We start from the raw sequence: 21,510 nt of genomic DNA, 5'->3' as shown, positions 1-21,510 counted from the left end.
ACCTATGTGCTGACCAGCCATAGATTCTTATTGTATATTTGTGTGGTATTTTCTAGTATAATTAGTATGGGGTTAAAGAGATGTTTCTGTCGCCATTGGATAAATCAGTTTAAACAAAATTAATGTGATCTGATTTGCATCAAAGAATAGAATTGCATTTTACTGCAAATCAGGCAATGTGCTGATTTTGATGTCTGTTCAGTGGATGCTGAGTAATATCAACTCGGAATAATACATTGTTGATCTAGAACTGCTGTCCACTTGTGTCTGGAATATCCTTCAAAATAACAGTAATGAGAATAGAGGGCTTATATAAATTAATGTAGATATTTGGGATATTCATGTTGACCACATTGATTAAATATCTTTAATGCATTTTTTAAACTTGGTAGATATTGCAGTCCAGAATACACCTTTCCTTCTCAACAAGAAGCCATCCAATTTGTGGGAAATATTGCTTTTGAAACTGTTGCAATGAACCCTAGGACATTGATTGTTTGTGGTACATACTCAATTGGAAAAGAGAAGGTTTTCCTCGGTAAGGATTTTATCTATAATCATTGTATCCATACATGCATGTAAATGTTTTTCATTTCTCTTGCGTCCCAATACCCAAAAAACTGTTTGTATCAATCTGAAGTGAGTTAATTATATGCATTTGCAATGCAGTTTAATAGAACTGTTTCTGTTGTTCTTCTGTATAATTTATGCTGAAGTAATAGTCAGTACGTCTAATAAAGTTTGTTTCCATGTAAAAATAAGTAACTATTACTATACAATAAAGCCTAAATATGATTCTAGCCACATATCTGAAAATGGTGAAAGTTTGGAGACTCTGATATGCAGATCCTAATGCATAATACTAAAAAGGCCAGTATGCAGACATGGCAAATAATTAGGAAAGTTTATTATTAGGAATGTTATTCTTTGCAGAGAAGAGAAATGAATGCAAAAGTGGAGAGATTGTTTCAATTGTATAGGTCACTGATGAGATCACAGTGTAAGGTATTAGTCTTTTGTTTCATGAAGAATGTTAATATGCTGGAAGACATTTTTACTAGACCAAGAGCCCTGTCCCACTGTACAAGTTCATTCAAGAGTTCTCCCCGAGTTTGCCCTGATTCGAACTCGCAGATTTACGGTAATGGCCGCTCGTAAGTACTCGGGGCTCTCGTGGACGTTTTTCAACATGTCAAAAAGTACCTGCCGTTAGCGTTACGAGCAGCTAAGAGACGTCCCCGAGCTCCGACATACCCGCTACGTTCATTCTACGTGCTTACCACAAGTTTGATTTTTTTTTTAAACTCGGGAGAGCACTTGAATTAACTCGTACAGTGGGACAGAGCCATAATGCCTAGAATGAACATTTGGTCATACCGGAAAGGTTGCGCAGGCTGACTTTGTATCGAGCTCAGAATAGTGAAAGGAGACCTAGCTGATACATCAAGATTTGTATAGGGTGAAAACAGAGGCTTTGTTTCCTCTTGTGAAATTGGTTTAAACTGAGTTGCCATTTAAGAAGTTTTATTTGCATTTGACAGTTGCGTCTTTGGAACCTTTTCTCAAGGCAGAGGTAGAGTCCTTAAATATTTTTAATGTAGAGCTAAATTGATTTTCTATAACTAAGATGCGAAAGGTCATAGCTGATGACAGAATGCTGAGCTCAGTTTACAGTGCGATAACTGTGATCTTGTTGCATGCTGGAGCAGACTCATTAAATTTATGAATTTTAAAATAATAAAGGAAATTTTGCATTTCTCTGAAATGCTTTAAGTGTTTGGGTGCATTAATTAAGTTTTGATGCTCTACACCAGTAATGCAGGAGGAAATAAATGGATAACTGGAATAAAAAGGAAAATTGCGAGATGACAATGCAGTGAAAATGTAATTTGTTTTTTCTTTCAAAAGTAAAGATTTTATGGAAATTTAGAACATAGTGCAAAACATGCCAATATGCTTATTCTTCCATTTTTCTAGTCCCATATTCCTCTCGACGTTTCCTGTCCATTTGCCTGTCTAAATGTATTTTAAGCGTGTGAGACATGATTTCTCACACGCCACTGATTATCCCCAATCTGTTCTTGCTTATCCACATGCTGGTAGATCCTGTCTAGGTTCAGAATCCTGTTTATTACCTTGCCTATCAGAAATGTCAGGCTCATTGGCTTGTCATTCTCTGGCTTGTCCCTGCAGCCTTTCTTAAGTAGAGATGCAATGTTAGCCATCCTCCAATTTTATGACATCTCCCCTGTGGCTAAAAATGATACTGATATCTCTGCCAGGGGCCCCAGCAATTTGATCCTGAGCTTCTCACAATGTCTGAGGATGCACATGTAAACCCCAGGAGATTTACGCACTTTAATATTCTTTAAGATTACTTGCACCTCTTTTGTAATTCTGATGTGGTCCAACACATGACTACTCATTTTCCTCATTTGTTTTGCTTCCATTACCTTCTGGGTTAGAACTATTAATTTAACACTCTCCTGCTGCTCATCATATTAACAATCACATTGATCTTTAAGGGAACATCTTTCTTCCCTTGTTACCCTTTTTCTCATAATATACGTAAAATCTCTTGGGATTTTCCTCTATCTGCTAGAACAATCTCATGTCTGGATTTCTCTGCCACAGAACGGTAGTTGAGGCCAGTTCATTGGCTATATTCAAGAGGGAGTTAGATGTGGCCTTGTGGCTAAAGGGATCAGGGGGTACGGAGAGAAGGCAGGTACAGGATACTGAGTTGGATGATCATATTGAATGGGGGTGCAGGCTTGAAGGGCCGAATGGCCTACTCCTGCACCTATTTTCTATGTTTCTATGCCCTCTTGTTGCACTCCTGACTTCCCTCTTGAGTGTTCTCTACATTCCTTGTATTACTCAAGAGATTTGTTGCCTCTTCTGACATGAGCCTCAATATTCCTCATCATCCAGGGTTCCCAAAACCTGCCGGACTTACCCTTCATTTTAACAGCATCATACTGTCCTTGAACTCTCCCAATCTCAACTTTTAAAAGCTTATGATTTGTTAGATACACCTTCACCTGGTAAACAGCATCTCCAAAACAACCTCTGCCAGTTCCTGTCTAATATCTTCAATGTTGGCCTTGCCCCAGATTGGAGATTACACTTGTGGATCAGTCCTATCTTTTTCCCATAACTATTTTGAAACTCCTACATTTTGAAACTGTTCCCTATTGGCACATGGGTTATTTGCCTCATGGGACGTCTAATGTGGAATCCTTTCCTGTAGAGCCCTGTATATCTTGTTTAAGAACATTTTCATGGATAGACATAAGAAATTCCACACCATCCTTTTCAAGATGAGATTCTCACAATATGTCTGCTATAATGATCCTATTGTTCTTGCAGCCATCTGCAATCTCGGTAATTCTCGCTTACTATTGGGTGCTTTACAATATGGTCCCACCAAAGTTACTATCCCCTTGATATCTCTAATTTCTGGACATCTTTATGAAACCGAATGGATAAATGTGACCAAAATATCATATGTAAATTTCTAAAGAGTGATATTTCTCTAAACTAATCTTTTGAGATCTGTAGTTGTGTAAAATTTGTTTACATGTGTAAATATTAGCTTGGCTAATTTGCTCTGTTTTGTAATTACTCGGTAAATAAATTCACAATTGTAACCTGCATATTTCCAAGGAATGGTGGGTGGGGATTATTAAAGAAGCCTTACTAAATCTTGTCTGTCATTTTTCTTAAAGCCATAGCACAGGTGCTTGGATGTAAAGTCTGTATTACTAAAAATAAGCTTGACATTCTACGGTGCTTGAACTCGGAACAGATAGATTCTGTGGTCACTTTGGACTGGCAAAGCACTCAAGTTCATTTATTGCCAATGATGCAGATTACTTTTAAGGTAAGTTACTTTGAATTTATTTTTCTCCAAAGAATCATGGACTTTTGCCATTAAGCACTGACTGTGATTGGTTTCAATAACTGGAGACTTTAACAAATTGCAACAAAAGCATGTTTGATAATTATGCAAGTGTGAGATGTTGCTCTCTAAGAAGTTGAATAAAGGGGAAAGTGTGCAAGTAATGGCAAGACCTGTAACTTCCTGGTTCAGGAGTAGCTACTTCCCTAAAACTATCAGGCTATTAAATATTATAACCACTACAACTACATAGACTTGGGAGCATTATTTTTGTCTTTGAACTATTTTTTTTTTTTTTTATACAAGTGTGTGTATGTATAGTAGAAGCACAAACGTTGTGAATAAATGGATTCTTTATTCAGGCATTGTAGGTTGGATATACATGCACGTTTAGCACTCTAACATAATAGTCATTGTTGCTGAGAGGCTAATGCCTCGTGGGCTCGGTTGAGCTCCTGCTGAGGTGGCAGAACACTCATGAAGAGAGAGGAAGAGAAAGAAGCGTGAGCGGGAAGGTCGGTTCTTATATACTAGGGCACACCCCGTGACTTCTTCCCGTGACTGCTGAGGATTCGCATTGTAAGAGTGACCTAACAACTAGGTGCCGTTGAATATGATAATATGTATATTGAACTATTTTGTTTAGAACGTGTTTTGGAGTACTTTGTAACATTTAATGGAGATGGGTGGGTCAAGATTTTTAAACTGAGTGGTGGGTTCCTGGAACGTTGACACGGTTGATGATGGAGGCATACGATGGAGGCACTTTTCACTTTTGGGTAGGCACATGATGCAGAAGTGGAGATATATGGACAATGTGCAGGCATAACCTGGCATCATCATGTTTGGTGTGGACATTGTGGGCTGATGGGCCTATTTATGTGCTGTAGTGTTTTATGTTATATTGTGAACAAATAAAACTCCGTGCACAAATTAATCAGCAAGAGAATGTGAAAAAATCCAAATAAAATGTTGTTTAGTGCATGCAAATAGTTTATTTTTGTGCCAGATAACAATAGAACATGGAGCAGTTCTGCACAATACCAGGCCCTTCGGCCACAATATCTGTGCTGACATGAAGCCAAGGCAAACTGTAATCTGCCTCCACTTAATCCTTATCCTCAATTCCCTGCATATCCAAATTCCTATCCAAAAGTCTCTTAAATGCCATTATCATATCTGCCTTAACCACATGGCCAGCAGTGTGTTCCAGGCACTCGCCACACACTGTGGAAACAAAACTCTGCCACAATCTCCCGTCTGTCCTTCTCAATCGCACTGGCTGGCTTCACCCTTCCCCGCAGCATCTCAGAGACTGGCTCTGCCACAGCCCTGACTGCTGCAGCCCTCCCTGACTGCTGCAGCCCTCCCTGACTGGACTATTTACACCCCCCCCCCCCAAGTCACGAGTTATATTTGATGATACGTACTGTGACTTTGCTTCTGAACGCTTGTTTAAACAAAATCTTCTGAGGGCTGTTCTCTCTGCTGAAGGTGGTAGCAGATGCTTTCCTGATGATTCAACACGCATCTGCAAGAGAAAGGTATTTGAGCAAGTCAACACAAAGATAGTTAAGATAGTTCCATTGGCATATTTTAACTATTTGAATCCAGATATATGCAATTAATTATTGCAAAGGTTGGAAGGATGGCACAGTGATAAAGTTGCTGCTTTACTGGACCACAGTCCTGGGTTCGATCCGGACTAAGTGTACTGTCTGTATAAAATTTGTGCATTCTCCCCAGGACTGCGTGGGTTTACCCCGGGTTTCATCTTGCATTCCAAAGACATATGGGTTTGTAGGTTAATTGGCTTCAGTAAAGATTGTAAATTGTCCCGAGAGTGCAGTGTAGTTCTAATGTACGGAGATCACTGGTCGGTGCCGATCTGGTTGATCCGCCTGTTTCCATGCATCTCTAAACTAAACTATAAAATCTGGTTGACGTTTGTAGAAAAATGCAATGTACTACAATTATGTATGTGATGAGACTGCAGTCTAGCTGGAGCAGCCAATCTGACAACTCTGTTTAATTTGCCTGTTTAATTTTGGATGACTTTTGTCTTCAGCTTTGCTGTTTGGGAGGCAGCTATCATTTCATACTGGAATCCTCTTCCTTCCTGATTATACTTATTTCTTTGTTGTCAGTAGTTTGAGATATGAGTGTGTATAGGGAGGTTGCACGGCAGTCGGGTCACGACCCATGACCCGTACTGTTGCTACGCTACGCCAACTGGAGTACATGCGATGAACTGTAGGTAAGCACTGACCATTGTTTCCAGCATAGTGGGCCCGTCAAAACCCGCTGAAATTATAAATGTTTGCACTCTAAATAATAATGGAAATTTGGATAAGCGTGAGAGGCATTTAGCCTACTTCAGAATTCCAAAAATGTGGAGAAATGACAGTAGATAGAAGCGAGAGCTGAAGGGACAACTGCCAAAGTGCTTGGCGAACATTGGCTGTTTGCTCACTGCATTTCATCAACAGTAAGGCATTATTTGTGTTTTTTCTTGATTCCTTTGCAAAGTTTTAGAAACTTTGCAAAGGAATCTGGCGGTAAAATTTTAAAATCGCCCATGGTTCTCAAGTGCGTTTTTACATACAAAAAGAAAATGCCTCTGAAGCAAAATTTGCAGCCAGATTTATCACTTCTGAGACTTTTTAGATACCAAAGGAATCAAGAAAAAACGCAAATAATGCCTTACTGTTGATGAAATGCAGTGAGCAAACGCGATAATTCCCAATATTTTCAATTTCGATATCTGCACTGCCAATATTTGCCAAGCACTTTAGATGGTGTTATCCCTTCAGTTCTTGCTTCTCTTTACCTTCATTTCACTTCACGTTTGGAATTCTGAAGTTGGGTACATGTCTCTCACGCTTACCCTGATTTCCACAATTTTTTACAGCGCAAAAATTCAACATTTTGGCAGTTTTTAACAGGCAGGAAAGTACGCGTTTCGTGTATTAACAACGTATACCGGAAGCTGCAATGTCCTCTGTATGGATTGAGCGGCTCCGTGCGTCAAGCCCTATGACCCAGTGACATTGCGTATAACCCCTCTATAGCAAATGTAAACTGATGACTTTGCCCCTCTCTTTTCAAATTTCACACTGGATTGCATTTGTAAAATAGGAGGATCACATTTAGAGTCAAATGTGCATTTGAACCCCAAGCCTGACTGTAGCATCATTGAAACACTTTTAAAGAAAAGGTGTTTTTTTTTCTCTCCATACTGACTGTCTAATGCCTGCCTTTCTTGCTGTCCACTATCTGTAATTATTGCACATATTTGCAAGTACATCTGGCAGTTGCCTTTTATTTTCAATATGATTGTAGCATGAGTTTCCATTTATGGCTTTTTGCTTTCCAAGAGATTAATACATTTTGATGTTTGATCCAAGTTATTTTAAGTAAGTTATTTGCATTGGGTGTTTCACAAGCAACTGGGGGAATGTAGTGGATCATGATTGTTAATCAGTAATTTAGAGGTCTGGACTAATGATCTAAAGATCCAATTCAGATGAAAACACTGAGGCTGTAGAATTTAAATTGGAGTTTGCTTTTCAAAATAAAAGTGTCAGTTGTGATGGTGGGGCTACAGTAAAATCCTATTTGGATTGCTAGTATCCTTTTATGGAAGGAAATCTGCTACCTTTCTCATTTTGGCTGATGTGGCCTTGTACTCCAGCACTGGGATTGGTTTTGAAATCTCCACTGGGAGCAATGACAGGCAGACATTAAATGTAAGTATGGTCAATTCTGCCCATTTATTTCTAATAAATGTTAAAGAACTGACCAGTAAATGGAAAATAATAACGTAAATAGATATTATTTAACTTCATTGAAATGTAGCCTGGGAGGATGCCAACCTTTTTTTTTTTTTTTGCTTTGATTGTAAATATTTTTCAATTGCATTTAATAATCACCATGTTTAATTGTTTAAATCGTTGTCTTTCCCTGAATACTTTTTAAGAACAATTAAATATTCTAACTTTACTTTGGTCAGTGTTGTGTACTTTTACATAAAGTGCTTTCTATGTAAAAGCTCTTAATTATAATTTGTCTCCTATTTTCTATCAATATGTAACTTTGAACTAGTTCCACACCACATTTGATAAACTGCAAAAACTTATTTGACTGGGTCATTTATTTCAATTAAAAAGTGTGGGCTGCATTAAATAACACATGACCAGCATTTTCCAAAATCTTCATTCTTTTATGTTTATGTGCATTTGTTATGACATTAATGTAAAATAAACGCATTTTGCTTTTAAAGTAGTTTTCCGTACAATCTATCCATTGCTCCGCCTCTGTAGATTGGCAACTAAGAAGGCATAAATGTAATTAACTTTAGCTGTTTTTCTCAAATTATTAACTTATGGTAATATTTACTACCCTGTTCTGAAGAAAAGGATAAAGGCATCAACATTTCATTAAAATTGTTTGCTTCAGTTGAAACATTAGCACATCAAGATTGTTCATTGTATCTGGTTGCAACAGTTTGCGTGTGAGTTTATTCAAAAGGTATATTTCCAAATGTGTCCTTTTCTGTAACAATTAAAGATCTACAGTATTGGTATGGACAGAAACAGTAAGTGCTAAATTAGGGCCTATCAAAGTTTAAAATCAATACAATAAATGGGGAAAGCTCCCACTGACAGAAAGATTGGAAGTGAAATCATAGAGCATGGAAATCTTTCAGCCCCATTCATCCATGCCAACCACTGAGAACCTTCTATATTAATTGTGCACCTCACCTGAACTCCAATACATGTACAAGGATGGCTTGAAATAGTATCATAGACTTTGCCATATACAGCTATTGCATTGATGACCTTTCCTTCATATTGTCAAAATTGAGTGTCTGGTGATTGAAATGTTCCATTTTTTCACTTGCTCCAATAATGAAGCTGTCCATAACATGCAACAAGATCTGTGTATCCACAAAGCGTGGACTTATAAGTGGCAAGTAACATTATCCCCACCAAAGTTCCAGACATTGACCATATCCAGTAAATTATCTTGGCTATCAATGCGATCATATTGCTAATTGTCCTACCATCAACATTCTGGAGGGGGGGGTGTCTTTGACTAGAAGTATGGATGGATCATCCGCATAGTTCAATGGGTTGAGATACAGCTTGGAGGTGGAATACTCTGTAGAAGAGAACGACCCATGTATAACTTCAAATTTTTAAATAAAACTTTAAGCAAAACAATCGCACCTCACTTATTCCTACACAAGACCTAAAACGAATACCACAAACCTTTTTTAATTGCTTGTATCAGTTGGGAAATGTGAACATAAAACATGATTTCACGTTTTCTTTCTTAACTGATAGACAGACAGTTTGAGTGGTTGTGAGGTTGGGGCTTGTGAAGGAGGTTTGTAGGGGGAGACATTTCCTATTGACTTTCAAGGATTACCTGAAGCACGCTTGCTCTCTGGATACAGTTGTTAATTTTTATTCGGCTTTATAAACCTAGCTCACTGCTGTTTAGGCGGCGCGACTCTCGTCAGCAGCGGCCTCTGCAGCCCGTCTGCGTTTTTATTATTTTTTGTCTATGTTTCTATGTAGTTTTTGTTATTTTTTGTTGGGGTGTGTGTGGTAAGGGAGGGGGTAACTTTTAAATCTCTCCCTGCACGGGAGACCCGACCTTTTCTTTGTCGTTCTCCGTTGTCGTTGGGGCTGCAACGAGGAGTGGCCTCCAACAGGAGAAGACCGGGGACTCTGGTGCCGACGACTCGCCTCACCGTCGCGGAGCTGGCCGAGTCCAGAGCGGGTGGAGCGGTGGTGGAGCGCTGCTGCGGCCCGACCTCCTGAGATTCGGAGGCTGCAGCTGAGGGTCTTGTGGACGGCGGCACCGGGAGCCCGCGGGTCCCTGGAGGGAGACCGCTTTTCAGGGCTCTCGCAACGGCGACTTCTCCCGCCAGAGTTGCGGGGTCGAAGAGCTCCTGGAGCGAGGCCTGACATCACCGCCCCGCGCGGCTTGCAATGGCCGCGGGACTCTGCGAGCGCACGCCGGGGGCTCTAACATCAAGACCCGGTGTGCGGCCTTGCACCACCCGGCGTGGCTTTAATGGCCGCGGGACAATTGCTATCGCCAGCCGGGGGCTTTGACTTTGGCTCTGACATCGGGAGGGGGGGAGAGTGTGCAGTGGAGAGAAGTTTTTTTTGGCCTTCCATCACAGCGATGTGATGGATGTTTATGCAAATTATGTTTTGTCTTGGGTCTATTTGTTTGTAATGTATGGCTGCAGAAACGGCATTTCGTTTGGACCTCAAGGGGTCCAAATGACAAATAAATTGAATCTTGAATCTTGAATCTTAACTGTAAAAGTGTCTTGATATCTGAGGGACAAGGATCTATTTTCATGTGTAACCAACTGAACCATGTCAAAGCAGCTAAAAGCTCCAATTAAACTTGAAGCATGTGGCACTGGTGTGATGGTTCAAATATTGTGGAATGTTATCTTTCCGCTTCCATCCTGAGAGTAAACATTCACGCTCTTTGCCCTTCAACCTTTTCACACCCTTTGCCCTTCAACCTTTTCACACCCTTCCCACTCCACAACCAACTTCATTCATCTTCCCTAGGAATTTGCAAGTTACCACCCTAGTTGCCTCCCTTTATTCGGCTCTTCCTCTATGATTTTAATTCTCTGATGCAATGCGTCGTGATAATTCAATGATTTTTGTGCATAAATTGGCCAATAATAAAATATAAAGTTGAAAATTAATGACTAAATCGTTATTTTAAGGGTAAACTAATTTGTCCATCCTGTATTGTGACTATAACAGCATACACTTATGCCAGACTTAAGGGAGGAAGAGTACTGGGTGGTTGGATTTAAAGGTAATTCACTAAAGGCCATTCACCCCATAATATCCATGCTATCTAAAAATGCACATCAGTGAATTCTACTCCTGGCTCTTGTTCCATAGCACCTCAGTTTATAAATCTTCTATTGTTTATTCATATTTTTTAGACATAATGACGTTATAGCTTCACCACTTCCAGGGCACCACAATTTGTTGAGTGAGTTTTATTTTCTGAACTTCTCTACTTTTCAACCGATCAACTTAAATCTTTGTTTTCTGATTACTGATCAACATATTAAAAGAAATGGGTTCATTTAATTAGTTAAATTGGAAATGTGTTATTTGAAACTGCCTCTTTGCATAATTATTAAACTATTATTGTTTTCACTGAGCAGCATCCAACATGGTACTTTGACTTGAATCACAGGAGTCTTACTTGTTCAGAGAACCATGTCCGAAAGACTCACTAAAATTGTCTGTTTAAATCTAGAGGGAGAGATAATGGATTCTGAAAAAGAATCTTACAATTTGGGATGAGGCAGCTAAAAACACAGCTATCCTTGATTGAGTCGAGATATCTAGATTCCCTCTACAATGACATTTTATACTCTGTTGCTGCTGTTAACTACATGGAAAGTAATGAATACTTGGACTAGTCTGATATTGTGAGAAATATTTGAGTGCTAAATTAGTGTTGCATAAATTCTGCATGAATGGGCACAATTTTCAAAGTGTTTTCTTGCAACATTTGTATTTGTATTGAAGAGGTTAAAAAGTACAGGCTGGGAATCTTGTCTCATTTGAAACAGTCTTTAGCTGGGCAAAATACTCAAGTTATTTGAATCTCCTCACGTGAGAGAGAACTTCAAATTTTACTAGTCTCTGTGGGATATCCTCCATTTACTTCCTGAGTTTGTTTTCCTGAAATAGTTGATTGTGGCTAATTAAGTTGTTTTAACAAAATAGGATATTTCTCCTATACAAAAAGGTTTAAAAAATGAAATATTAAATTATTGTTTACAATATAATTGACATTGCAAAGATGTTTGTTCAGGTTAAATGTGAAACAAATATCACGGATTTCTTCTGTAATATATTTAGGTTTTGGAAAATAGAATGCAGTTGTACAACAGGAAAAATCCTTTTGATCTGCATGATAATTAATCCAGCAGAAAAGCAGTGTAGCTGATATAAATGTTGATGGTATTTTTACAGTTTATTTTATGGCGTATTTGAATCCTGCTTAAAGTTAAGTATCCCTCATTGACTCAAACTTTGACGACTATTTAAGTAAATGTGTTGTCAGTGTGCTAATTATTCCTACTTAAAAAATCTGCCGAATTTATATTTGAATGAATCTAGACAACATGACCATATTGTCTGGAATTTGAGCATTAGCCATGTAAGGTAGCAAATAATATTTTAAATTATTTAATGAGTCATTTCATAATATGATATTGTGTTCTTTAATTGGATATCAATAGTTTTTTTCTATAGTTTTTTGAATATCTCACTCATTTTTAATATTGTTGATTCAGTAATTGTAAGCAGTTTGTAGATTTTAGTGTGGAATTGCTCTTTGGTAATCTAGATAGTTATGGTGGACTGTACTTTATAAAGTATTGACCTCAATTTTATGATATGCATTGATCAGATCAGCTTCCTTAATTGATGGCAGCAAATATTCGTGGAATTTTCCCCATTTTGATTTTTTTAAATTTATTTTGATAAGAAACAAATGATGCAGCACAGCTGGTAAACCTGCTGTCCCATTGAGCCAGAGACCCAGATTCGATCCCGATGTCAGGTGCTGCGTGTGAGGAGTTTGCATGTGCTTGTAGCTTAATTGTTGAGTATAAGAACAAAGAGGGCCTTCTGCGGTTGTACAGGGCCCTAGTGAGACCACACCTGGAGTATTGTGTGTAATTTTGGTCTCCAAATTTGAGGAAGGACATTCTTGCTATTGAAGGAGTGCAGCGTAGGTTCATAAGGTTAATTCCCGGGATGGCGGGACGGTCATATGTTGATAGAATGGAGTGACTGGGTTTGTATACTCTGGAATTTAGAAGGATGAGAGGGAATCTTATTGAAACATAAGTTTATTAAGGGTTTGGACATGCTAGAGGCAGGAAACGTGTTCACGATGTTGGGGGAGTCCAGAACCAGGGGCTACAGTTTAAGAATAAGGTGTAAGCCATTTAGAACCGAGACGAGGAAACACTTTTTCTCACAGAGTTGTGTGTGGAATTCTCTGCCTCGGAGGGCGGTGGAGACCGGTTCTCTGGATGCTTTCAAGAGAGTTAGACAGAGCTCTTAAAGATAGCGGAGTCGAGGGATATGGGGAGAAGACAGGAACGGGGTACTGATTGTGGATGATCAGCCATGATCACATTGAACGGTGGTGCTGGCTCAAAGGGCGGAATGGCCTACTCCTGCGTCTGTCGTCTGTGTCGCACCTTGTGTGTGGGCAGTGGATGTGAAAATGGGATAATGTTGAATAATGAGAATGGGTGATCAATGGTGGGCTGAAGGGCCAATTTCTATGCTGTATCTCTAAACTAAATAAGTCTTTATTAATGTTTGCTGATGCTTAAAGTAGTTTTTACTGAATCAAATAGCTGTGGATTCAAGAACACTTACATTTAGAAGTCTAGATTTCCAGTGCAGTACTGTGCTGAGAGAGTACTGCAGTTTCAAAAATACCATTTTACAGGTCAAACTTTGTGTTAAAGTCCCCCTGGTATTACTTTGAAGTATAGTGGGCAAGTTATCCCAGGGGTCTAAACCAGTTCTTCAGTCAACAACCCTAAAATCAGATTGATCATTATCACTAAACTGTTGATGGAAATTTGCTGTGCACATAAACTGTGCAAAATGTATCAGTGATGATGAGGCTGCAGAAGTTGCAGGAAACTCTTTTGGAACATTGAGATTAGGAAAGGTGCTAAAACAATGAAAATCTTTCTGCATATTTGCACCAATTAATAGCCCACTAATAAAGAGGAAATATTGATTTTTTGTCTTTTCCTGGATTTGCAATATTTTGAAAGTTTATTCATTGAGATTTTCAAAATAATGTATAAATGTCCATTTGGACTATCAATAAGGGTGCTATTTTATTTAACAATGCAATACCTTTCTTTGCAATTCAACTAATTGACGTATGCTAAGTCATTTGAAAAAGTGCTTGTATTTCCATGGTCTCTTACAGATGTCCTAAATTGCTACAAAGCAATTGAATTCTGAAACTTTAGTTTGTAGAAAGATACTAGACTAAGTGGGACCCGTTGGGTCCCAGCATCACACAGGAGGGCTAGTCATCCAACGCAATATTCCACCTCTCCACCAATTCTAATATTGGTGGCCAGTTGGGAGGGGGGGGGGGGGGGCTTTCTGGAGCGCTAGTATGGGTGTTGTGGGCTGAAGGGACTGGTTTCCAGAGTATGCAAATTGTGCGCCAGATGGATTCTTGGGCTGGCGTCTCAGTCAATTAAGCCTGTTGTGCTGGCAACTCACTCACGGCTGGTGGGCTGGTAGTTGACTCGCGGCTAATCCTTGAAATTCTATTTCAAGCAGGGTATAAGGCCACCAAATTCAAGTGCAGTTTCATACCATTTGAAGTAGGGTGCAAAGCCACTAAAGACAGCGAGTCGTGACCTCTCCCTCCTCCATCTTACAGAAACTGAGCCACACCCACATTTCCGGGTTTTATAACCCCTCCCCCCCCACCGGAAAAGGTGTGGCTTTCATGGAGTGTTTGACAGGAGAGAGATTCTCAACATTTTTTTTTAAACTAATAACACTATTATTTTTCATTGATGAGAAGAATTCTCTGCACCTGCTCGGCGGAGGGGGACTGAATAAGATGGCCAAAAATCACAGCCATAAGTGGTAGCGTTTTATCTAAAATCAATATACAGTGCAAACAGGAAGTAAGTGCATTTGCAGTAGTGCCCTTTAACTTCGCCAAAGCACCCAAGCCACCATTTGCAGTAAGTGGTGCCTTTCAACTTCAAGCCAATCCACCCAAGCCACCATTTGCAGTAAGTAGTGCCTTTTAACTTCAAGCCAAAGCAACCAAGCCACCATTTGCAGTAATTAGTGCCTTTCAACTTCATTCCACCACTTGCAGTAAGTAGTTCCTTTCAATTTCAAGGCACACCCAAGCCAACCAGGGGAGAGGGGGGTGCTTTCTGGAGTGCTAGTATGAACCATTGTAGAACCAATAGACATTTTTTTGGAAGCTTTGGAAACCAATAGACATTTTTTTGCAAGCTTTAGAAGCAATAGACACATTTTTTGCAAGCTTTAGAACCAATAGATATCTTTTTGCAAGCTTTAGAACCAATAGACATCTTTTTGCCAGCTTTAGAACCAATAGACGTTTTTTGCCAGCTTTAGAACCAATAGACACTTTTTTGCAAGCTTTAGAACCAATAGACACATTCTGCAAGCATTTTAGAACCACTAAGGGCACTTACATTTGAGTAGACATGTGTTCAGTGTTATTCACAGCTCAGAGAAACGTGACCGTCTGCCTTCCTCCAGCTTGCAGACACTGATTGAGGCACACCACTTCCTGGTTTTATAGTCCCTCCCCCCTGCCGCCAGTGGGGGCAGCAGAGAGAATGGGGAATTTTGTAAAAACATTAATATCTCTGTCATTTTTAATCGACGGGGAAAATCCTCGGCACACATGCGGCGGAGGGGGGCTCTGAGCAAGGTGGCCAAAAATGACAGCCGTAGGTGGCGGCGTTCTCTCGGAAATCGCAGCACAGATGGCCAAAACCGGTCAAGAACAGACTTTTAGTAATATAGATAGATAGATGACAGCGCTTTCCTCACAACATGTTTTGATGGCGTTTGTTGATAGATGAATGTTGGCCGGAATATCAGAAGAACTTCCTGCTTTTCAAAGAAAGTTGTCTTTTGGAATATTGTTGGCTAGACCCTGAAGTGGCATACTTAACTGAATTATGTGGGAATACTATTAGAAAACCAGGCTCGTGTCTGTGCTTTTCCATTGTAATAAAAGGACGCTCCAAGTGTGGTTAAATCTGTAATTTGTCCCCCCCCCCCCCAGCTCCTATTGAACAAATTAGCAATGCTTTCTCAATGGGGAAAAAAAATCTGGTAAATGAAAAACAAAAAAACTGCAGATCCTGGAAATTTGAGCGCAGTAGAAGTAGAACGGAATCTTCCTTGTCGATGGGTTTAATAGCCATGTTAGGATTGCTGCTGAGTGAACGGAGGGCTGTGTGTTCAAATGGGATGAGATTGGAGTGGGTAAGGGGAATGGAGGTCAAGAATGTTGATGACAGTTGGAAATAAAAAGGTCCAAAAAACATAGAGGGGTGGCAGGGACGGTCCAGCAGGAAGAGAAATGTTGGGGACTAACGTTGCAGATCAGATGATTGCTTTGCGGAGCATCTGCATTTAGTTCAGAGGAACAACCTGAGCTTTGATTGCCAGCCCCTTTAATTCTCCATCTCACTTCCACCCTGACCTCTCTCTGTGGCCAATTGCACTGTTACAATGATATCCAACTGGAGCTTGAGAAATATTTTCCACCCGGGCACGTTGCAGGATTCCAGACTTTATTGAATTCTCCTTTTTTATGGACTTGCTATTTCTGTCTCAGACCAAACTGGCCATTTCTGCATGTCGCCCATCTGATTTGTGGCTGTTCCTTGTCCATTTTTATAGCCTGACTTGCTGAGCATGTCCCACAGCCCTGGCTATTAATAATGCACGAAATGGACAAATAAGCAAAATCTGCTTTTAATTTTATATATTAACTCTCTTTGTGTCACTCCATTGGAGTTAATGCCTTTATCCTTTACACTCTTCCTCCATCTTCTCTGCATCTAAAACTAATGTTTGTTTTCCACCCGTTCTGTTGAATAGTCTTGAACCTGAAATGTTGGGAAGTAAAAATATTTTATGCTTCCTGACCTGAGTGTTTTCAACATTTTCTGGTTTTATGGGTGTGTTGCAGTCAGATTCAAATCTTACTTTTAGATATTATAGATTTCATACTATCATGATGTATGAAGGAGTGCACAATAATCAATGAGCTGATAAAGGTCCTCGTCATGATGGCTCTGATCAGAGGTTCTGAAGGGAACTGTGAACTTCCATTTGCTCCCAGTTAATCAAATTGCAATTGAAGACCATTTATCTTTCTAATAATTGTCATCCTTAAAGCAATTATAATTTTTAAACTACTCTGTATCTCAGTGAGATTTTAAAAGCTCAAATCTATAACGTTTGACAGTAGGAAAGGCAACATTTAAAAGGACACAAAGTGCTGGAGTAACTCAGCAGGTCAGGCAGGTTCTCAAGAACATAGGGAAGTGAAGTTTTGGTGAAATGTCACCTATCCATGTTCTCCAGAGATACTACCTAACCCGCTGAGATTAGTTTTGTTTATTATTGTCATGTGTGTGCTATCCAGTCAGTGAAAAGAGTATAACTGATTACAATCAAGCTGTCCGCAGTCTACAGATACAGGATTAAGTTCTTTCATTTAAGAGGCTTTCATTTCTGTGGTACCTTTATTCATGTAAGAAATTCCCAAGACTTCATGCGGTCAATAAAGTCCTAGTCATACATCATGGAAACGGGGCTTTCAGCTCAACTCGTCCTTGCCAACCAATATACCCCATTTAAGCTAATCACATCTCCTGTATTGGGTTCCGATCCCTTTAAACCGTATCCATTTACATGTCTAAGTAAATGTTGTAATACCTGCCTCAACTACCTCCTCTGGCAGCTCGTTCCATATACCGATCGCCATCTCATCGGATAAAAACCCTCTCGGGTTCCCATTAAATCTATTCCCCTCTCGTCTTAAACCTGTGTTTCCCTGGTTCTCAATTCTCCTATCCTGGGTAAATGACTGTGCATTCACCCAATCTATTCTCTGATTTTGTACTCTAAGATCACCCCTCAATCTCCTGCTCTCCAAGGAATAACCTGCCCAACCTTTCCCAATAGCTCAGGCCCTCGAGCCCAGGCAACATCCAGCTTCATGACATCCATCCTATAGCAGGGTGACCAAAATTGAACCCGATAATCCAAATGCTACATCACCAATGTTTATACAACTGTAATGCAAATGTTGTACATATGAAGTGTAATCAATAATGTGACATAAAATGTAGCGACCAATTTACTTCCACAATAAGTGTTTTTGATGATTGGATGATCTGCATTATTGTTTTGGTTGAGAATGAAATAATAAATTTAAAGCTTGAAAAACTTAGGTTCTCTCTCAAAGGTTCTACCAAGACATTCCTAGATACATGGAACCCTTTCTTGGAACTTGTTAACTCTCTCAACTTGTCCCCGGACTCGAAAGAGGACTGAGTGCTCTCCACCATTGTTCTGCTCTACTGTAGCTGCTCTCCCCTTAACCCCCCCCCCCCCCCCACACACACACACACTTATTTATTTAATTACTTACATATTTACTGTTATTAGTGACCCTTTTTTTTCTTTTCTTTTTTTTTTAGTACTTTTTGTTTTGTTTATCTTACCATATTTGTGTGGATGTGTACGTATGTGAGTGTTGTTTGTCCCCGTTTGGTTCCGACCTGATTCGGGTGGGTTGAAGGTGGGTAAGGGTAAGAGCTTTGAAGGTCGCTTACATACTGTTGCACAATTATGCCTTGACTGTCACTGTCTGTTATCATTGTAGGTATGCAAATTGCTGTAAAATTCAAATAAAAAGATTTAAATCGCAGAATGAAATAATGGCCAGTGTACCAGAGATAACTGGCTGTCTTTTCAGTAAAATTTCAAGAATATGCTCTAACGATGCAGAAATCCTGACAGTTCGGCATCTGACTCGTGATTGATATTTCCTTTGCACCCCTGGAACTTAATGAAGCACTGCTCCCTATTTACCCTTTAATCTTACTGGGACCTGGATTCTCGCACACATTTAAAATTTTCCAGGGAAGTATTTGTGATTCGTATCATCTTAAACAAAGAAAAATTAATTAAACGTGCATTGGGATATCAAGAGGAATAATATGCAATAGCCTAGCAAACCTGATTCTGGTACCGACAAAGTCTTGAGATGCCATTTTACTGTAATCTTTTTTTTTTCAGGCCCACTTGAGTAAGGCAGTCACAACTTGCTAAAGTTAGCAGCCTAGATTTTACAATCAGATGTTTGGAGTGAAGCTTTGAACTACCACATTCTGGCTTTAGGTAGTTCTTCTAACATCATTGCAATAAATAACCAAGAAAAATAAAGGAACTGTTGCAAAATAATCATTAAGGGCCATTACAGATGAAAAGCATTGCACAACAAACTTTAAATGAAACCAACAACATTTACTTGTGTTTCACAGGAAGGCACACTTTGTGAACATGCTGTTGCTGGAAATTGTCTTTAGAAAATCTGTTTTAACATACTTTCAACTTTCTAACTTTTTAATTTGCTCTTGATAATGTGTGTAAATTAACTTCCTATCAAAAATGATTAGCATGTTAATACATTTTTAATTACATTGGACAGATAATATTTGTTAATGATCAACTTCTGATCGTTTTACCATTTTGTTTTATCTTTTTTTCTGTTTAGGGTTTACAAGCACATATGAATAAATTTCCAGGACAGTATGACCAAATTGTAGCATTCAAACCAACTGGATGGACATACTCGAGCCAGCGTGGTCCAGTCCTTAACATCAAGCCTCGTGTCCAAGGAAGGATTGCGATATATGGTTGGTACATTAGTAGTAAGCCATGTGGAAGTATTCTGTGTTATTTAAGAATTTTGTGTTTAATAAAAGTGCAGAAGTATAGTTTTCTGTTCAGTTACAATCTACTTTTGCAATAAGCAACGTGCCAAAATATGGAAAGTTAGACCCCATTTATGTTTGAATTAAGTAATGATATAAACAGTTTCAATTTTGTTAAATTCTTGTAATTTGTTGCTCAATCTCTCTTTCTAAAAAAAAAGCATAACTTAATCTATGTCACAATTTTTGTGAGAAAATAAGCCAGAGTAGAGTTAAGAAACCACAATTAAACCATGGTTTACACAATTAATATGTATTGAGTGGTGTGGGGTTATCTACTATTGGTCTCTTATTAATTTGCCTTTTCCTTTTTGAAATTCCAATTTCTTGTAGGTGTACCTTATAGTGAACACAGCAGCTACCTTGAGATGAAGAGATTTGTACAATGGGTCAAACCAGATAAAATTATTCCTACAGTTAATAATGGTAGTTGGCAAGAAAGAAATGTTATGGAGAAAATATTTAATGAATGGATGATTGAATCTGTGTAAAAGAATACTGCGTGATAATTAAAAATGTGTTAATGATTTTATAAATGGCCATTTTTTAATTAAGCAAAATCTTTTCGAAAGATGTTTTGCAATTATTGAATGTATATTGAAATTTAGGAATGTAAATGTAAAGTAATTATACCATAATATATATATAAAACTACACATTTTATCCATTATTTGGATAAAATATTGACCTCATTGGATTGCCTTATGATCTGCTGCGAGTGAGTATGAATATCACTATGTAAGAAGATTTTAGGGTTGTTATTTTGTGAGTAGTTATACTGTACTTGCACATGAATTATGAAAACAGACTAGATTTGGTTCAAGGTGCAATACAAGTTCATTTATTTTAATATGATTTGATGAATAAAGACATGTGACCTTGAACTTGGTTTTTAGTTTGACTATTTCAATTACACAGGAATAGGAACCATGAAAAATAGCTATTAGCTTTTTTTCAGCAAAGGCAAAACCTACACATGAAGCTGAGATATTTACCACACTGGACCATTATCCTGCAGTTATAGTGCGTCTCATGCTGGTACATTTTGTTTTGCTTACAGATATTGTCTGTGGGGAAGTCTGGTATTTCCATACTGATATTAAGGATAATCCCATGAGATTTTGTAAGTACATCAAGAGGAACCAAAGAGTATGGGATGTAAAAGTAGACACAAAATGATAGAGTAACTCAGCGGGTCAGGCAGCATCTCTGGAAAAAAGAAATAGGTGATGTTTTGGGTTGGAGCCCTTCTTCAGACACCATCTGTCTGAAGGTTTCTAACCTGAAATGTCACCTATTCCTTTTCTCCAGAGATGCTGCCTGTCCTGCTGAGTTACTCCAGCATTTTGTCTTTATCTTTTGTATAAACCGGCATCAGGAGTTCCTTCCTACACAGTAAGAGACCCCTCTGGAATGAAAGTGGGTAGCTCTGGAGCCACAGGATGGGCAAGGTCCTTAATGAGTATCTCTGCTCTGCTTTTACTGTGGAGAAAGACCTGCGGACTGGGGAACTTGAGGCAGTCAATTGATGCGTCTTAAGGGCAATCAGTATTACGGTCGAGTGGGTGCTGACGATCCTGATGTGTTTTAAGCTGGACAAATCTCCTGGGCCTGATCAGATGTATCCGAAGATGCTGTGGAAAGCTATAGAGGAAATTATTGGCTGAGATTTGAGTCTTCATTAAATATGGGTGAGATGCTGAAGACTGAAGGGTGGCGAATGTTGTGCCTTTATTTAAGAAGGGCTGCAGAGAAAAGCTTGGGCACCCCGGCCAGTGAGTCTAACATCTGTAGTCAGAAAGTTACTAGAGAGTATTCTGAGGGATAAGATATGCATGCATTTAGATGGACAATGGCTGATAAGGCATAGTCGGCACAATTTAGTACATGGGAGATCGTGTCTCATGAATCAGTTTTTTTTGAAGATGTGATGAAAAAGGTGGTTGAGGGCATATGGATT

At 39.1% G+C, this 21,510-nt stretch overlaps 1 protein-coding gene across 1 annotated transcript in view; it reads left to right on the top strand.

The window, feature by feature from the left end:
• dclre1a (DNA cross-link repair 1A (PSO2 homolog, S. cerevisiae)) overlaps positions 1-20,758 on the top strand; it is a 44,280-nt gene extending 23,522 nt beyond the window's left edge. Inside the window, exons 6-9 of the mRNA XM_055646896.1 lie at positions 393-538; positions 3,732-3,886; positions 19,331-19,472; positions 19,884-20,758. Coding sequence (XP_055502871.1) covers positions 393-538; positions 3,732-3,886; positions 19,331-19,472; positions 19,884-20,041 — 601 coding nt within the window. The 3' untranslated portion in view covers positions 20,042-20,758. The remainder of the gene's footprint in view (positions 1-392; positions 539-3,731; positions 3,887-19,330; positions 19,473-19,883) is intronic.
• The last annotated feature ends 752 nt before the right edge of the window (positions 20,759-21,510 follow it).

This window comes from Leucoraja erinacea, chromosome 15, assembly GCF_028641065.1.
Source record: "Leucoraja erinacea ecotype New England chromosome 15, Leri_hhj_1, whole genome shotgun sequence".
Lineage (NCBI taxonomy): Eukaryota > Metazoa > Chordata > Chondrichthyes > Rajiformes > Rajidae > Leucoraja > Leucoraja erinaceus.
The sequence above is the reverse complement of the archived record's forward strand: the minus strand, read 5'-3'. Positions and strand labels throughout refer to the sequence as shown.